General features: G+C 25.5%; 5 protein-coding genes across 5 annotated transcripts; 3 read left to right on the plus strand and 2 right to left on the minus strand. All coding sequences in view use genetic code 12, as the record gives it.

Annotated features, from left to right (window-relative positions):
• Positions 1-197: 197 nt before the first annotated feature.
• On the plus strand, positions 198-1016 carry KGF55_003749 (uncharacterized protein; the record flags this gene model as incomplete). The annotated part of the gene is made up of 1 exon (XM_051758577.1): positions 198-1016. One exon carries the CDS (start codon positions 198-200, stop codon positions 1014-1016), a length of 819 nt encoding a protein of 272 aa, XP_051614121.1.
• Positions 1017-1129: 113 nt separating this feature from the next.
• Positions 1130-4132, minus strand: KGF55_003750 (uncharacterized protein; the record flags this gene model as incomplete). The annotated part of the gene is made up of 1 exon (XM_051758578.1): positions 1130-4132. One exon carries the CDS (start codon positions 4130-4132, stop codon positions 1130-1132), a length of 3003 nt encoding a protein of 1000 aa, XP_051614122.1.
• Positions 4133-7460: 3328 nt separating this feature from the next.
• On the plus strand, positions 7461-7871 carry KGF55_003751 (uncharacterized protein; the record flags this gene model as incomplete). The annotated part of the gene is made up of 1 exon (XM_051758579.1): positions 7461-7871. One exon carries the CDS (start codon positions 7461-7463, stop codon positions 7869-7871), a length of 411 nt encoding a protein of 136 aa, XP_051614123.1.
• A 506-nt stretch (positions 7872-8377) lies between these two features.
• On the minus strand, positions 8378-9592 carry YHB1 (Yhb1p; the record flags this gene model as incomplete). The annotated part of the gene is made up of 1 exon (XM_051758580.1): positions 8378-9592. The coding sequence occupies one exon, from the start codon at positions 9590-9592 to the stop codon at positions 8378-8380; it is 1215 nt and encodes a 404-aa protein (XP_051614124.1).
• A 6484-nt stretch (positions 9593-16076) lies between these two features.
• On the plus strand, positions 16077-17246 carry SAP2 (Sap2p; the record flags this gene model as incomplete). Its single annotated transcript, XM_051758581.1, has 1 exon — positions 16077-17246. The coding sequence occupies one exon, from the start codon at positions 16077-16079 to the stop codon at positions 17244-17246; it is 1170 nt and encodes a 389-aa protein (XP_051614125.1).
• Positions 17247-17325: the final 79 nt, after the last annotated feature.

The following is a 17325-nucleotide window of genomic DNA, read 5'->3' on the forward strand; positions in this document are numbered from 1 at the left end:
ATTGCAATGTATAATTGATTATTTAAGGTAAGTCATAATCATATTTATTAAGTATTTCACGTTTGTTGTAGATCAAAATGATGTAATCAAGATTCTCTCTTAAAAATAAGATTTTGAAAAATTCTAGAAATTAAGCGTAAGTAAGCGGACTTCATCAAATTCAAACTCTTTCTACCAAACATATTTTAAATACAGCAATGTTTAGATCACTAAGTCGAACTGTACCCAAACTAATCAAACAAAATCATAATTACAACTTAACAAAAAATGTGCTATCACATAATCAAATAAAATCCAATATCTTATCTTCATCATCTTCATCCCTATTCATCACCAAAAGATCATTATTCATTCAAACATCAGAAACTCCAAATGAACAAGCTTTAAAATTCTTACCATCAATGCCTATATTAGGAGAAAATGAAACAATTGAATTTTTAAGTGGAAGAGAAGCTCATTCATCACCATTAGCAATTAAATTATTTAGTATAGATGGTATAAAAACAATAATGTTTGGATCAAATTTTATAACAATTGAAAAATCATCAGATTATGATTGGTCAATATTAAAACCTGAAATTTTTTCTATATTAACTGAATTTTTAAATAATGGTGAACCAATAATAAATAATGAAAATAATGAAAATGAATTAACTGATGATTTAAAAATTGATGATGATGATGATGAAGTTATTTCAATGATTAAAGAATTAATTTTTACAAGAATAAGACCTGCTATTCAAGATGATGGTGGAGATATTGAATTTATTAAATTTGATGAAAATACTGGAACTGTTTATTTAAAATTAAAAGGTGCTTGTAGATCTTGTGATTCAAGTTCGGTAACTTTAAAGAATGGAATTGAAAGTATGCTTAAACATTATATAGAGGAAGTTGAAGCAGTTGAACCAATTGATGAAATGGAAGAAGAACAACCAGTTACTAATTTTGAATCAAAGGTGTTACCAAGAAAAAGAGTTGATGAAACTATACCGGATGCTCCACCAACTTTATAGACACTTTTTTAGTAGTAAGTAATGTACGATATGATGAATTTTAATGAACAGAGATCAGATTTGCGAAATCATTTTGAATTTAACTAATATTAAATTGCTGAGATACACCAAAGTTAAAGTGGGACGTAACCATTAACATTAGCAGCAGCTTGATTATGACCAGCATTTAATAAATAATTTGTAAATGCAGGATGATGACTTTTGTTTCTTTCACCTCCATTACGAGCAGTAGATGATTTACCTTTTACTTCTTTATTCTCTTTCAAGTTAGTATTAATCTTTTTGGGAGTTGAATTAAGTGATGATGATATGTTGTGATCATTATTGTTAGCAACCATATAGTTATTCAAAACAGGATTTGTACTTGTTGTCCCATATTGATATGGGCTAGGATGATATCCATAATAAAATGGATAAACCGGTTGATATGTATAATAAACTGAATTATTATATCCATTATTTGTAGCAGTCGTAGATACTTTTGTTGATGTTGGGGGAGTTTCACATGGTGATGGATGAGATGTATTTATTGGTTGTTTATGAAGAGAGTTGTTATTGTAGTAATTATTATACTTTAAATAATGATTTTGATTTGCTAAATGATGTGGTAAAGGTGGTTGTGGATGAGGATTTAATTGATGATAACCCATAGGTGTATTAAATTTATTATTTGGATGAACAACTGTTGCACCATTATTAAAAGGAAAACCAAATTGATTTAAACCATGTTGACCTATAGGATAAATATTATTCCCATTATTATTTGAATTACTTGATTTTTGAATTGCAAATGAAGATTGAATAATCATTGGATTAAAATTTTCAATATGAATCATTTTATTATTTGTCATTAAAATTGCTCTTATTGCCTGTTTGAAATTTTCATAAAATATAAACCCAATACGACCTGATTTTTGATCTTGTTCTTCTTCAAAAGTATCATTTTCAGGTGCTTCACTCAATTCTTTTGAACTGGTCAAGTATTCATCATTGGTTTGACTTGATTGAGTAAAATTATAGTTGCTCTTGTCATGTGAAGCACCTACTTCTTTATTATTCAATTCATCTTGTCCTTGTTGTTGCTGTTGTTGTTGTTGCTGGTTGTAAAATTGAGGTTTTATAATTTTTGCAGATTTTATTGAACCAAATTGTTTCCAAAATTTTTCCCAATTTAAATCATCATTTGCAAATACAATAGAAAAATTATTAACATAAATATTGGTTTCTTGATAATTTAAATTCTTAACAAATGTATTTATTGTATAAATGGGATTAGGATAATTGACTATAACGTTTTGATGATGTTGCTGTTGAGAATTTGAAGTTGAATTTTGTTTGGGTTTTAAAATTGGAAAATGATTTGAAAATTCATTATTGTATGATAAATAAAATTGGTTAGCTTGATTGAATAAATAATGATTATGTTTATGCTGAGCAATAGTTATTGATAATTTATTATTGATTATTGACTCAGGTGAATTCTCCTTATTATCATTATTACTTGAGACTTGTTTTTCAATTGCATTTTGACTGTTTTCATTAGATTTTGTTGACTCAAACTCACATTCATCCATCAATGAAGGTAAATTATTCACATCCAAAGACATAAAGTCATCCCATTTCAAATCATTCAAATAATATAAAACTCTTAATGTATTTTCCATAAGATTCTGGTTAGGTTTAAATTTAATATAACCAAAATCAAAGAATTTAAAAGATTTAAGGATTGATGATTCACCATTATTTGAGTTATTATGATCAAGATTATTTTGAACTATAGGAAAATAAATACTTTCAATAGAATTACCAAATTTTTGAAAAACATTTAAAAATTCATTAAATTTTACCAAATTCAGATCGTTATCATTAACATTTTCATCAATTTTCAAAAAACTATTTAAATTTTCCAATATAATCAAATTAAAATTTTCATTTGATGAATTCTTAACTAAATTATTTGAATTTAAAGAAGATCTTGATAATAAATTAGTTTGAATATTATTATTTGAACTTTGAATTATTCCTTTATTACCAAATGGTGAAGATCTTTCTCTCTTATTAAGATATTTATTTAAAAATAATGGTACTGAATGATTTTCATTAAAAATATTAGGAGTATGTCTATTGAATTTTTCAATTAAAATATCAACATCTAAATAATTTGAAAATTTAACAATTGCAAATGCTGAAGATAATGGATTTGAATTAGTTGAATTTGGTGATTTAACTCCAGTATTTGTTTTCGTGGTGTTAGAATCTTGATTACTGAAAATTTTAAGTTCTTGTAATGATTTGAAATGACAATTATCTATTAAAAATTCATATAATTTATGTTGTTGACAATTGGTACTTTTATATATTGATTTAGGAGTTACTGTTAAAAATTCAGTTGAATTATTTAAACTATTGGGTTCCATTTCAAACATTATTTCACTTGATAAATTCTTGATAAATAAAATTCCAGGATGTGAAACAAATTTAGAATAATCTAATTCACATGGTATATTTTCATCATATAATCTATAAATTAAATCATCTAAATTTGATTTAGTTTTGAACTTTACAATAAGATATTTGATCGTATTTATAATTTCTTCTGAAATTGTCAATTTTGGGTATTGAGATATTAAATCCCTTATATCTTCTTCAAATGCTTTTGAATCAACTTGAATTTTAAGAATTACTGGGAAATTACAATAACTTAAATCATTTGAGTTTGATTCTGTGAATACAAATTCATTCAATGAATTAATTAAATCATTTGTATCATGTTCAATTTTTTGATCAAATTGGGTTTTATGACTTTGTTTACATGAACTTTTAATATGTTGATTTGTCTTTCCATATGTTTTAGTTGAATTTGCTTGATTGTTCATATTGGTTTTAACAGATTCTTCATCATGAAAATAATTTTTAGTTGATTTATGATTATTTGTTTTTAAATTTTTAAAATTATCAAATTTATTATTATTATCATTACATGAAGAAGATGAAGAATATTTATCTTCTTCAATTGTATATTCAGTTCCCAGTGAAATGGGTTGAGATTCAAGACTTTCACTTGAAGATTTTGAAATTTTACTTGAATTTGAATATGAAGGTGATACAGCTTTCATGTTGAAATCAAACCTTTTTCTAGAATCTTGATTAAATTTAGTCTAAGACTTTTAAATTTTTAAAGTTGACAAAATAAGTACAACAATTCGCTTTTTACTAAAAATGCAATGAAACCAAAATTTAAAAAAGTTAAATTTGGATCCGTTGAGTAATTGGAGACTAGGACTGTGGACTTTGACGTGAAGCAATACTTAACTGATTTTATGTTCAAATTTCTTGATCAATGATAATGAATTGAAAAAAAGTTGATGATATAATTTCCTCCAAATGTAACAAGTGTTAATTTACGAGATATGACTTTGTTGTTTCACAATAATTTTATATATGCTGAAACAAAAAAAAAAGAAATAAATGTTTCAGTTGGATTTTGTATGTGGATTTGATTATTGTGTATATGTTTATGCAAGATTGAATAAATTTAGATGGTTTTTGGTTAATAATTTGGTGTTTGTACTCAAAATGAATTACAGTCAAATCAAATAAAGAATGGACCCTGATTTGATGATGTGATGAATTAAATACTATGTGAGTCGTCTGGATTATTGATTTTCTGAGGTGATCTTTGGACTAATAAACGATTTGAATGAGATTGTTGATAATGATGTATTTCAAAATTTTAAAATTTTTCAAAATTATTATTCAGTGATTAAAGTGAATAAAATATCAATAATTTATTAAGATTTTAGGAAATGAACTAAGGATCAATTTAAAAAAAGAAAAAAAATCGATATAATTTTTCAATGAAAAAAATTGTCTTGGTATAAAATTAAAAGTTGGTAATTATTTCCCAAAGTTATATGAGAAAGATCAAAACTTTGAAAGTTTATAAGGGAGGAATTAAAATTGGTTAAAAATTGAAAATAAAACAGATATATATCAATCAGCCTTGCTATTTAAAAATAAGACTTTTGACTAAAGACTTTATTTTTATCGTTTTCAAGTATCTGCTTTATGATCGTTGGATAATTAAAATTTTTAATAATAATAATTGATTAATTAATGATAAAAGATCCAAATTTAGTTATTACGAAAAAGTAAAAAAACTTTTTTTGGTATATAATAATAATTTATTATTTATCCTTGAAACTGATTATGGAAATTATTTGTATATCTATTGGGGAAATAATCAATGAGATTTGAAAGTGTTTTGAAATTTTGGAAAACTTAAAAATTTAAATGAGTGGTATGCTTTGTTACTAGGGGGGGTAAAGCAGCAATTGTTTCTTCACCTATATGATTAAAGCTTAAATTATGGGGACCGTATTTTTGTGTTTCCAATTGGTCCAATATTATAAATCAATTTGGTCCCTAACTTAAGATTTGTAAAATTTTAATAATAATAATAATAATAGATCAAATTAGGAAAATATAATCAAGTAATTTTATTTAATTAAATTAATTTAATTGTAATTTTCTTATAATTCACAATTTATGTTTGAAATTTTAAATATGAAATAAAGTTTTATTGATAAAGGTATAAAAATTAATTTAATTTGTGAAATAATTGGGAATAGTTAAATATGATTCAATATTTGGTCTCAGGTTCAGAGTTTTGAAAAAATGTGGGTTTTAAAGCGATAGTTTGATAATTTTGGTTCTTGAATTAAATTTTTTTAATATCGATAATTATTATAAATATTGGGCAGTATCTGATTTGTGTGAAATTGAAAAAATTCAATAGTTTTGATTAATAACACGAAATTAAGATTTGAGGTATAATATTTAAAGTTTTCGATATATCAGGAATAAAAGTATAAAAAAGGGTATTAAGAAAATGTTGAGTATGATCAAATAAAGCTTTTAAAATCAAATTTGAATCTAAAGATTTTACTTATGTTTTAAATGTAGTTCATTGGTTTGCTTTCAAAGCAATCTTTGAAAAATTGTAAAATTCAATTTGATTCAACTTTATGTGTTTTAAATCATTAAATTAAGGGATTGGTAAACATATATATTCATGGGAAAAAAAAACTATAAAAAATCTTTAAATGTTTCAGAATAATTTATCAGTTTTTGAATAATTGAAATTTCATTAATTTGCTACTAGTTATACTTTCCTTAAACTTTTCGTGCTATAAACTACGTACAGTCAAATGAAGAAAAATAAAAGAAAAACAAACAGACTTTAATCTGTGGTGTTTATTATTTCCTTAATTGTTAGCTAATTTTTAAAGTTAGAACTTGGTGATACAAAGTTAGTTGAAAAAATAAAGTTACACAAATTGAGAAGGTAAGTATATGTAGTAAATTAATTGATGAAAAAAAAAAAGAACAATTAGTGTTAAACACGAAGGGAATAAGTCTTTAAGTAAGCTCATGATGAAGTTAATGGTCCAGTTTTTTTGTGGGCCACATTTTGAGTTCAATTTCTAAGAATCTTCATCAAGATATGAAAGATTATTTCTAGAACTTAAAATGTTTTCTACAAAATACTAGACCAATAATTGTATTCAATCAATTATACCAGAAGTTTTGATTGAATGTTTTCTATTGTTGACAAGTTATCGTAAAAATATAATGCTTAATAGCGACGTCAATTCACTGGAAATGTCTAAACTGGATACGTGTTAATTTTCCATGATCACTGCATATACGTTGATGGATATCTAAAGCTTTTCAAACAAAAGACAACACTATTCTTAGCTTTTGAAGTTTGTTTTTTTTTGATTTTAACAAATTTCATTAAGTAACAACACCGAATGAATAAATTCAAACTGTAATTTAAATTTCATTGAAATACTGACGTTTTGAATCTAGCTTCGATTGTTCAAAGTGCTATATTTCGTTCTAGACTTCTTTATCCTCGCATAGAATTACTTGTCGAAGATTGGAAGGTCCATTAGCATAACTTTGCTTGTATAACAAGATAAAACAATCGTCAAAATTATCAATATTTTTCTGAACAAGTTACCATAGATTACTTTCAACTTTCCTGCAGAACGTGCAATCAAGGAGTATTTGAAAGTAATTTATTACAATTTAAAGTTTCTTTATAAAGCCTTTCTTATAACTAGATTGAAAAGCTTGATTTTGATATTAAAAAGTGAATTTCGAACAGCCTTACACAAAGATCTTCAAAAATTTGTTTAGCACACAGACTGAAAGAGGTTAATTGTTCGACTTATAAACTTTTGCGACGTACAAGGTCTAGTGCGGATGGTCTGCCAATAATTTCCGCCCAAAGATGATCTATTAGGTCGAGATTCTCTGCATTGGTTTTGTGTAACAAACTTCAGGTTCAATAAAAATTTCAGTTCAAATTTACCCTCAAAAGACAACCACTCAGCTGCATTTACAACTAGATTAGAAGTTCTCCTTCATCAAACAATGAATCAAATAATAGAAGAAATAACACTTAATGGACAAGATTATACATTAACTATATCATATGATCATTCACATATAAAAACAGCACCAATAACAATATATTTAATTCAATCATCAACCAAATCTACAAGTAATTATCAAAATTATATATATGTTATTCAAAATTCAACTACTCAATTAATTGGATTAGAAAATTTAGAAATTAAATTTTTTATTTTAAAATTAAGTAAGAAATTGGAAGTTCCTTTATATTTTGGTATAGTTGATGATGAATCTAATGTTTATAATTTATTTAATGGTGGTTCAAGTTTTGAATTATTTAAGACTATCATTGATTTAATTAATGATGAGAACTCGAAGTTGGAAAATTTAAAGAATGATGGGATTGTTCAAAAAGAAATTGAAATTTAAAGAAGATTTGAAGAATAGAATTTAGGATCAACTAGTAAATTGAGATTTCACTTGGATCTTCAATGACTTGATAATAAAAAATCAAGCTGTGGGGGAAAAAATTTATTTAAGAGTCTGTGATAAAAACAGATAGATTGATGTGTCTTGAACTAAACATACTAAAAACATGAGAGACAAGTATAACCTTATAAACTGGTTCAAATTCAAATAAAATTTGGCTAATGACTGATTACCTTTCGATTTTGTAAATACTGATTCAGTAATGAGGTGAGTGAAACCATTTTTGATAAATAAAACCTAATGGTATCTAGTGAATAGAATATTTCTAAAAGAGGTTTGTCTAAAAATCAATTGAGGTTTATAGTAGGTTCAAAATTGTTAACTCAAAATTTGTAATTAAATAACTTTATTTATTGGAAAAAAAATATATACAAGAACAAAAATCATCAAAAAACTAAACTAATAAATAAGATAAAAAAAAATTCATCATAAAATTCTTTTTATTTCTAATTTTCAACATCAAAAGGTCCAAAATATTCAAAATTAAAAGGAATTAATTTTTTATCTAAATGATTTTTAATAAATTTCATGAATCCCTTTGGACCTAATAAATAAATTTCATAATCTTTGTTATCATTTTCCTTGTTGTTTAAGAAATCTAAATCAGATAATTCAAATTTTCTATTATATACTTTATTAAATTCTGGTTGTTTAGCATCAGGATCTTGTGATAAATATTCTATAATTTCTAAATTTTCTGGGTGTTGAGCTTGTAAACTTTTGAAGAACTGTTTAAATGGTCTTTCATCAACTGTTTTATTACAATTAAATAATTTTATTTTTCTATTATTTTTTAAACCAATTTCAATTATTGAAATTAATGGAGTAATACCAATACCACCAGCTATCAAGATCATTTCTTTTTCTTTTGGTTCTTCAACATAATTGAAATTACCAGCTGGTGGAGCAACTCTTATAGTATCACCTACTTTTAATTCTTCATGAATATATGTAGAAATTAATCCTCCTGGTAATTTTTTAACAGATATTCTATATTCATTATTTTTAGGAATTTGACTTATTGAATATTCTCTTGATTTTTCAAATTTTGAATTTGGTAATTTCCAACGTATACAAACATATTGTCCTGGTTTTGTTGGTGGTAATGGTGTTCCATCTTCAGGAGTAAAATAAACTGATTTTACATTACTTGCTTCTTGTTCAATTTTTGTAATTTTAAAATTTTTAAAATCTTGCCATGGTTGTTTTGAAAATTCATTTGCTTCTAAATCAATTAATAAAGCAGCTAAATTTCCATATGCAATTGACCAAGCTTCAATAAATTCTGGAGTTGCAATATCTTTTGGTAAAATTTCAACCATTGTTTCAATTAAACATGTACCAACAATTGGATAATGTTGAGGTTTAACTTGTAATCCAACATGTTTTGAAACAATTTGTTTTACAAATGAAGTTAATGGAGTTAAATCTCTTATATTTTTTGCATAATTTAATAAAGCGAAAGCTAAAATTTTAGGTTGTCTTAATAATTTTTGATCAGTTTCATTAAAGAAAGGTTTAACTTCATCATAATTTGTTAACATACGATTATAAAATTTTGAAGTTAATGTTTCTCCTGCTTGTTCTAATATTGGTACTGTACTTAAAATTAATTCTTTTTGTTTTTCAGTTAATTCTTGTTGTTGATATTGTTGAGTCATTTTTTATAGGCTTTAGTGAATGGATATCTAAGTGATTGTATTATAATCAGTGATGATGTGAATGAGGTATTGAAATATTTATAAATTAAATTGATAATTTCAATTGATATTTATAATTTTTTGAAGAGAATATAAAATCTAGATGATTTGTAATGATGTTGTTATTTTTAAAAAGTTTAAAAACGATTGATGATGAATATAAAATTGTAAATATAATAATAAATTAATTAATTAAAATGAGTTAATATTGTTTAACCCCAGAAAAAGAAAAAAAAAAATAATCAGAGTGTTAATAATAAAAATTGAATCATGTTTTGACATTTTCCTTCCAAATTAAACTGAGTGACTGGCACTTCCATTTCAATTTTCCATTAATGTATAGTGAGTTATGTATTGTTAAATTAGAGGGATGTGGATGATGGTTGTGAAACAAAGGGAAAAAAAAGATGCAAAATTTCTAAAATAAAAAAAATTATGAAACACAAAGAATGAAAAATTTTAAATTTGTATTATGGTAAAATTAGGAATTAAATCAAATTCAAGTTTTGTTTCAATTGATTATCCAAGGAACTCTCAAAAAAATTCAATTTCAAATGACTGTCTTCTACTGCCAAAGAAACGTTTAATTAATTGAGTGAGTGAAATGGTTGTTCATTAGGGATGGGTATAAGAAATTCTCACGGGAATCGAAAATAAAAGTGGCATGTTTTTTATTTCGATTTTCATATTAAGATTGAAGTATTATTTTAATTAAGTACTTAGCTTTAGTATTGTAACATAGAAGAAGACTAATAATAATAATTTGTTGGATCGTATTAAATGATTAATTTAGTATACTACATGTAAGATATTTTTTAAGATGATTTACATTTTGAAATAAAATTAATTTTCGATATAACCGTTTAAAAAATAAAATAAAATAAAAAATTATCACCAATTAAATCATTATAATTAATAATACATACGTAATAAAGTATGAACCTAACTAGAATCTCTAGATGGTTAGAGAGGCTGAAAAGAGGAACAGTTTCTTGGTAAAATGAGCTGTCGAGTTATACAATTGAATTAAGGAACCCTTTCAACTAAGTAATTAATATTTTCTTTTTTTTTTTTTATGAAATTGTATACTTGAAAAATTATCTGATGATTCTAAACTCTTTTTTGGGATTTACCATTTTTTCAATTTCCTTTTAGTCTATTATTCAATTTCCATCTATAAGGGTAATTGAAATTAAAGTTTTGAGATACATTTGGAACTAATAACAAAATTCATTTAAAACTACTACACACTATAGAAATAAATTGGAATACATCGGAGATAGTAGGTGTGAATTTGTTCTGAAGTATATTATTATTTGACTTTTTGAGTGCATTAAAAAAGTAACACAAATACTAATAAGTATATGCAATAAGGATGTATGGATACAAAAGGGAGAGATCTGTATGTGGATAGTTAGTATACAATTAACTCGTTTATTTTTCTATACTCTGGTTACAAATTGTTTCAAGAAGGTTGTTGTTCAAATTGATTCTTCATTCGTGACCTAATTTCATCATGTTCTCAAACTTTCGTCTTCCTTTACTAATTGAAACAAGAGTTTAATTGGAAACATTGATCTCACATGAAAAATCATAAAATTCGATCTATCATTGATAAATTGAAACGTTTGATTAATTTACAATTCATCATACAATATGTCAGAAAATAAACGATATAATCCTTTCTAGTAGAAGTAAAAGTTGACAAAATAACCATTATAACTTGACTTTCATCAGTTGTAATTTACAGAATTGGATCCAGTAGTAGTAGTAGTGGAAAAATTAACTAAAAAAGTTTGAATTTTGTACACGGAGTTATAATTCCGATATAAAATAGATATTAGGTGAAATTTTTGAAACAACCAATGACTACTACCAAATGTTCATCCGTTCCATTCCTATTTTTACTTAGTAAATATCCGGAAAAAAGTTTAAACATTAGCCTGTAATTTATTAAAAGAAATGGCTTTTACAATTGTTTATTGTTTTAATAATACAACCAAAAAAAGTACACAAGATCTATATTTACATATTTTACCAAGACAAGAACTTATTATTTTGAAACGATCTAATCATGAGTGACCTTCTGCATTTAAGATTCAATTGATACTACTTTTAATAAATTATTGATTTGTCAGCAATGTTTTGTACCACATTATATAGTATGTAATGCTTAATTAATGACTTTACATCTCTACAACAATACAATAATGAATTTGCTGCAGTTCTAGCAAATTCAAATTAAAAATGTGAAATTTTTACACTTCACAAGTTGAGTCTAAGTGAAAATACAAAGTATAAATGAATAAATGAACGAATGAATGAATAAATGAATAAATAGTTTGAACAATGCAATGCCTCCCTTTCTTTTCTTAAAGTTTTATACAAGTAATGTAATTTTTTGATTTTCATATTGCAAATTTATATCATTTTTGTATCAAAATTTAAGAAATTTCATTTGAAATTGAAAAAGTTCGTGAAAAAAAAATACAACTCAGAATAACATGAAACAACATCCGTTACTCAGTATTTAATAGACCATGAACTTCGTATTTAAACAAATGAAATAGATATTGTTTCTATCTTCGGTGATTTCAATAACCTCCTTGCCATTGGGTAGTGATATTTTGGGACAAAGGCTATACAAAATATCACTAATCAAGACAAGGATGTCATTGAAATCACTGAAGATTACAACAACAACACTCATTTCTTCTCATTTCTTCTCATCTAAATCAGTTTAAATTGTTTCAAATTTTATCAAAGATTTTCGAAAAGTAAGTACTTGATGATTTGAATGAATTGTTAACCAAAATCTGGTTGGAATTTGAAACTATACGGTTTCTTTTTCATTTTTGATTCAACTAATTTCAACACTCTTGGGAAGAAGAAGGACCTAAGTTATAATTTCATTTACAATTTTTATGTACCTAATTTTCATTAATCAGTTACTGCTTTTTCCAAAGATTGAACCATTGATAATGATTGTATTTATTTCTAAGTTCCATTATTTTTTTCGATATTTAATTTTTATAACTTTCTGAAGATTATTCTAACCTAATTCTTCAGAAAATAATAAAAATAAATTTCAAAACTATAGAACTTAGAACTATTATTCAACAAATGATTTATTGAAATTTATATAAAATTATATTAAATTTGAGTCTAATTATTGTATTGATTTTCAAGGATTGGTTAATTTTGATAAAATGAAAAGGGAAGAAAAGGAAATATTAGATTAAAAAAAATTATAAATATTTAATTTTACCAATTCTTTTTTGCCCTCAAGTTTTTTATTAATCAAATTCACATTCATACTTATATGTAACAGTTGGTATTAAGTAACATGAAGCAATGATATAACTGAAGATTTTCAGAAACCAATGAGTTGTCATCACTTGCAGTTAAACATATTCTACATCAACTCGTCCTGCTTTACCAATTTGAAGATGTATTCATCGATTTTTTGCTCGAAGAACTAACACTAATGCAACAGAAACTAAGTTTTCAGAACTTAATCGTGTTGCATGCATGTCAGTTTTTCGAGCGGGAAATAAATAGGTATATCGAGAACCAAATTGGTAAAGCGACAAGACCATTTTGTAGACTTTAAAATTAATCAGTGTTCATAATAATGGTCAAACAAAATATACTTGTGGAAATGAGAACAACTACCATTAATATATCATATCTGAAAATTTAGTAAATTCCTTATTAAATCATGACAAAAAATCATCATCATCATCATCATTAAGATTTTTTTTTTCATTTTCATTCATTCTCAAAATTATTGATAAGATTTTTATTCATGATGTATACGTTCAACTTCCTTAAAACTTGATTTCAACCACTTATTTCAATTAAGCACTTCAAAAAACAAGAAGAATGGAATATTCAATTTACAAGACAAGGTACAAGAAGAACTAAATATTTGGTTACAAGTTAAAGAATCAATCTAATTTAATTCAATCTATACAAGAAAGAGACGCCCCATCACAAGAAAAAGAATCATAATTGATAATATGATTTTTAAATACCAAGCAACAATTCGAAATCAGATGTTTCGAAAGTGTCAATAGCTATAAGATTGGCTGGTTAGGTTTGTACCTGCTTTGGTCGTCTTTGAATTGCTAATTCAAAAGAGATTGGTGAAAACAGATGCAAGATTAAGGCTATCAGACATTATAGTTATTAAGGTACATCTTTATTAAAACTTTTGGTATAAAAATATTCCGGAAGTAATTATTGAGTGATATTGCAAAAATTAAGCTTCTACTTCCGAAATATTTTTCTCCAAAAGTGTTAATAAAAATGTCTTGACAGGATAAGGTGTGTTGATAGGTATGAGATGGAATGTCTTGATAGGATAAGGTATATTTGATAGAATGGTTTCATTTTTTTTTTTGATTTTTAGAATCTTTTGAGTTGAAAAGGTTATTACATCAATCAATTGATTTTTACAGTATGATTAAAGTTTTTTTTCACAAATGATGATATTACAAGTTTCAAGTCTAGTTACAATCAGGAATTTTTTTCAATTTTTCAAAGTATGAACTTTTATGATTTTGTTTTCAACTAATTTATAATTTTTTAGGAATGTGACCTCAAGAAAATTGAAGGTAATTACGAATAAGGAAGCAATAAAATGCTAAAGGGTTCTTACATGATTCACCATGGATTGAAAATTTACAATGCAATCTTGATTATTTTTGATGTAATCAGTTCATTTTATAAATGTGGTAATCCATTTGTGTTATTTGATTGTCGAAGAGATCAAGGCTTTTTAGTTTAGTTTATTGGAAACAATCATATTTGAAAATAGTGCTTTAAAATGTTTCAAAATACATTCTTCACTGGATGATATAATAGTTGTTTTCTTTTCCCTATTTCCTATGTTCTCAAGAGAATTGTTATTAAAATATTTTGTTAATACAAATTCAATAATAAATCTCTGGAGAATATAGGAGAATGGAAAAAGAATACAATGCATGTATTACTAAGAAACGAGATCGTCATATTCTTTCTTTACATGAAGATTCTAAACAGTTGTCTGTGGCCCAACTACATTGAGCAAATTATTTGCCCTGCATCGGGTTGATAATTCTGGGGTCTTTGACGAAATTTACTCCATTCTTCTACTTTACATTTTTAGATGAAAACCCCCACAAGAGTTGTAATTTTTACCTCAATCAATTTATTACCTTACAAAGTTTCATATTGTGTGTACCTTACATAATTAACGTAAATTTACAAAAACGATATATTATCAATTTTGTAAAATTTCTACATTTTTTGATTTGGATATCTCCTTTCGGAGAAGTAAGTATTTCAGATAAGCAAATCGATGAGATCAGATCGCTAAAGTGAGATACAGAGTCAAAAATGTTCTATTCCAAGTTGCAACAAAAGAATATTAAGTATGCATCATGGCGAATGATAAAAGTTTCAATAATGTATGTAACGTATAAACACGAGTAAATTTTATTTTTTTATTCGTGTTTCAGTACAATAGAACCATTTTGCCGTTTTTTGTCATATTTTTTGCAAAGATTAGAATGAATTCTACTATCTTTGCTTGCTGATATGATATGAGTGGTTAGAAACATTTTAGTTCAAGAAACGTTTTCTATCTTCTTGAAGATTAGATGGTTATGATCTATTTTTTAGTAATTTTCGATAATGATTATAAATTTTCAATTTTTCATTTTATAACGGTAATAGATGGAAATAAATTATGATTTCAGATTTATAACTTTTCATTTCAAAATTAGTTTTAAACCATAAAAAATTCATTAAATCTATAACCATCACCTATTACCCCATATTTCATAAAAAGTAGTTAAATATGATGGCCTTGCAAATTCATATACAACTCGATATAGTCCAAAGGAAAAGGCACTAAAAAAAAAAGCAAATTTGACTTAAATTCTCAAAACGCAAATTCTACATTCTACAAACTGAAAAACTTACAGAGTCAAAAGATGAAATTCTATAATGGTTATGAACATAGTCTTACTGGCTTAAATCAAACGTTATCTAATTTATCTAAAATTTTTATATTTACAATTCGGAATAACTTTTTTTAATACGCGTTCGAATCATTTATTCATAACGATGATTACACTTGAATTTCTATTGTTTCAAATTTGAATTATGAAAAATTTTGAAAAATTAAGAATTGAAACAATGTTTGAGCCAATTGGAATTTTGGTACAAAATGAAAGAGAATGGAAAACTTCAAACCAATTTCATTAGAGAATTTTTATTAGAAAATGGAAGGAGAATGCTTTGTCGGTGGTTTGACACAATGTGCTCTTATCTTAAAACTAAAACTTGAGTCCGTTCTTTGAATCTATTATATAAATAGCCCATGATTATCACCCCAAAGATGTTCATTCAAAGTTCAAAATATTTCAAATCACCCAACCAATAAATCAAAACTATCATGAAATTTTCAACTTCTTCTTTGATAATTCAATCACTTCTTGCTTCAATTTCAATTGCTTCACCAATTGAAAAAAGATCTCCAAAAACTTTAAATTTATCATTTGATGTTGTTAAACCTGGAAATAAATCAGATGTACCAGCTGTTCATTCTTCTAGCAATTCTGATAATAAAAGATCAGAAAGTTTAAATCTTTATAATCAAGAATTACAATATTTAACTAAAATTAAAATGGGATCAAATCAACAAGAAATTTGGGTAGGATTAGATACTGGTTCATCAAATTTATGGTTCCCCAGTTCAGATGCTATATGTTATTCAAATTTACAATGTAAAAATTATGGATCATTTGATCCAAGTCAATCAACTACTTATCATAATTTATCAACTGTTTTATTTGCTACTTTTAATGATGGTAGAAATGCAAAAGGTTATTTTGCTAAAGATGATTATTGGTTTGATGATGGTACTAAATTAGATCAAGTACAATTTGGTTTAATGAATCAAGATGATAGATATATTGGATTAATGGGTGTTGGTTTAACTAATTTAGAACAAACTGAACCTGAATATCCAAATTTTCCTATAGCTTTAAAAAATCAAGGTATAATTGATAAAACTGCTTATTCATTATTTTTAAATGAACCAGGTTCAGCTTCTGGTAATATTTTATTTGGTGGTGTGGATACTGCAAAATATGATGGTGATTTAGCTATATTAGATTTTGCAAATTATACATGGATTGGAGTAGAAGTTCAATCATTTACAACACCAGATGGTAAAACTCATGATTTAAAATTTAATACTGCTTTAGATTCAGGTACTACATATATTATATTAAATGCAGAAATTGCAAATCCCATATTAGATGCAATGGGAATTGGAAGTTCAGATACTGTTGCATGTTCATCAATTGATTATTCTCAACATTTAACTTTTAATTTTAATGGAGTTAGTATTAATTTACCTTATACATCATTATTTAATGATTTAGGTAATGATCAATGTGTTTGTTTAATAAAACCTGAATGGGAAGGTGGTTCAGGAAACTTTTTTGGTGATACTTTTTTACAAAATGCTTATGTTGCTTATAATTTAGATACTAGAAAAATTGGTTTAGCTCAAGCTAATTATAATGGAGGTTCAAATATTGTTGATTTTTGGTTTTAAGAATGTATTTTGCAAGGATAATTTGTAAGACATAGATTGTGATTAGACCTACAAAAGTTGGTTGTATTTAGCATAGATA

The sequence above is a fragment of the Candida pseudojiufengensis genome (assembly GCF_024610245.1).
Source record: "Candida pseudojiufengensis strain CBS 10847 chromosome Unknown scaffold1, whole genome shotgun sequence".
Lineage (NCBI taxonomy): Eukaryota > Fungi > Ascomycota > Pichiomycetes > Serinales > Debaryomycetaceae > Lodderomyces > Lodderomyces pseudojiufengensis.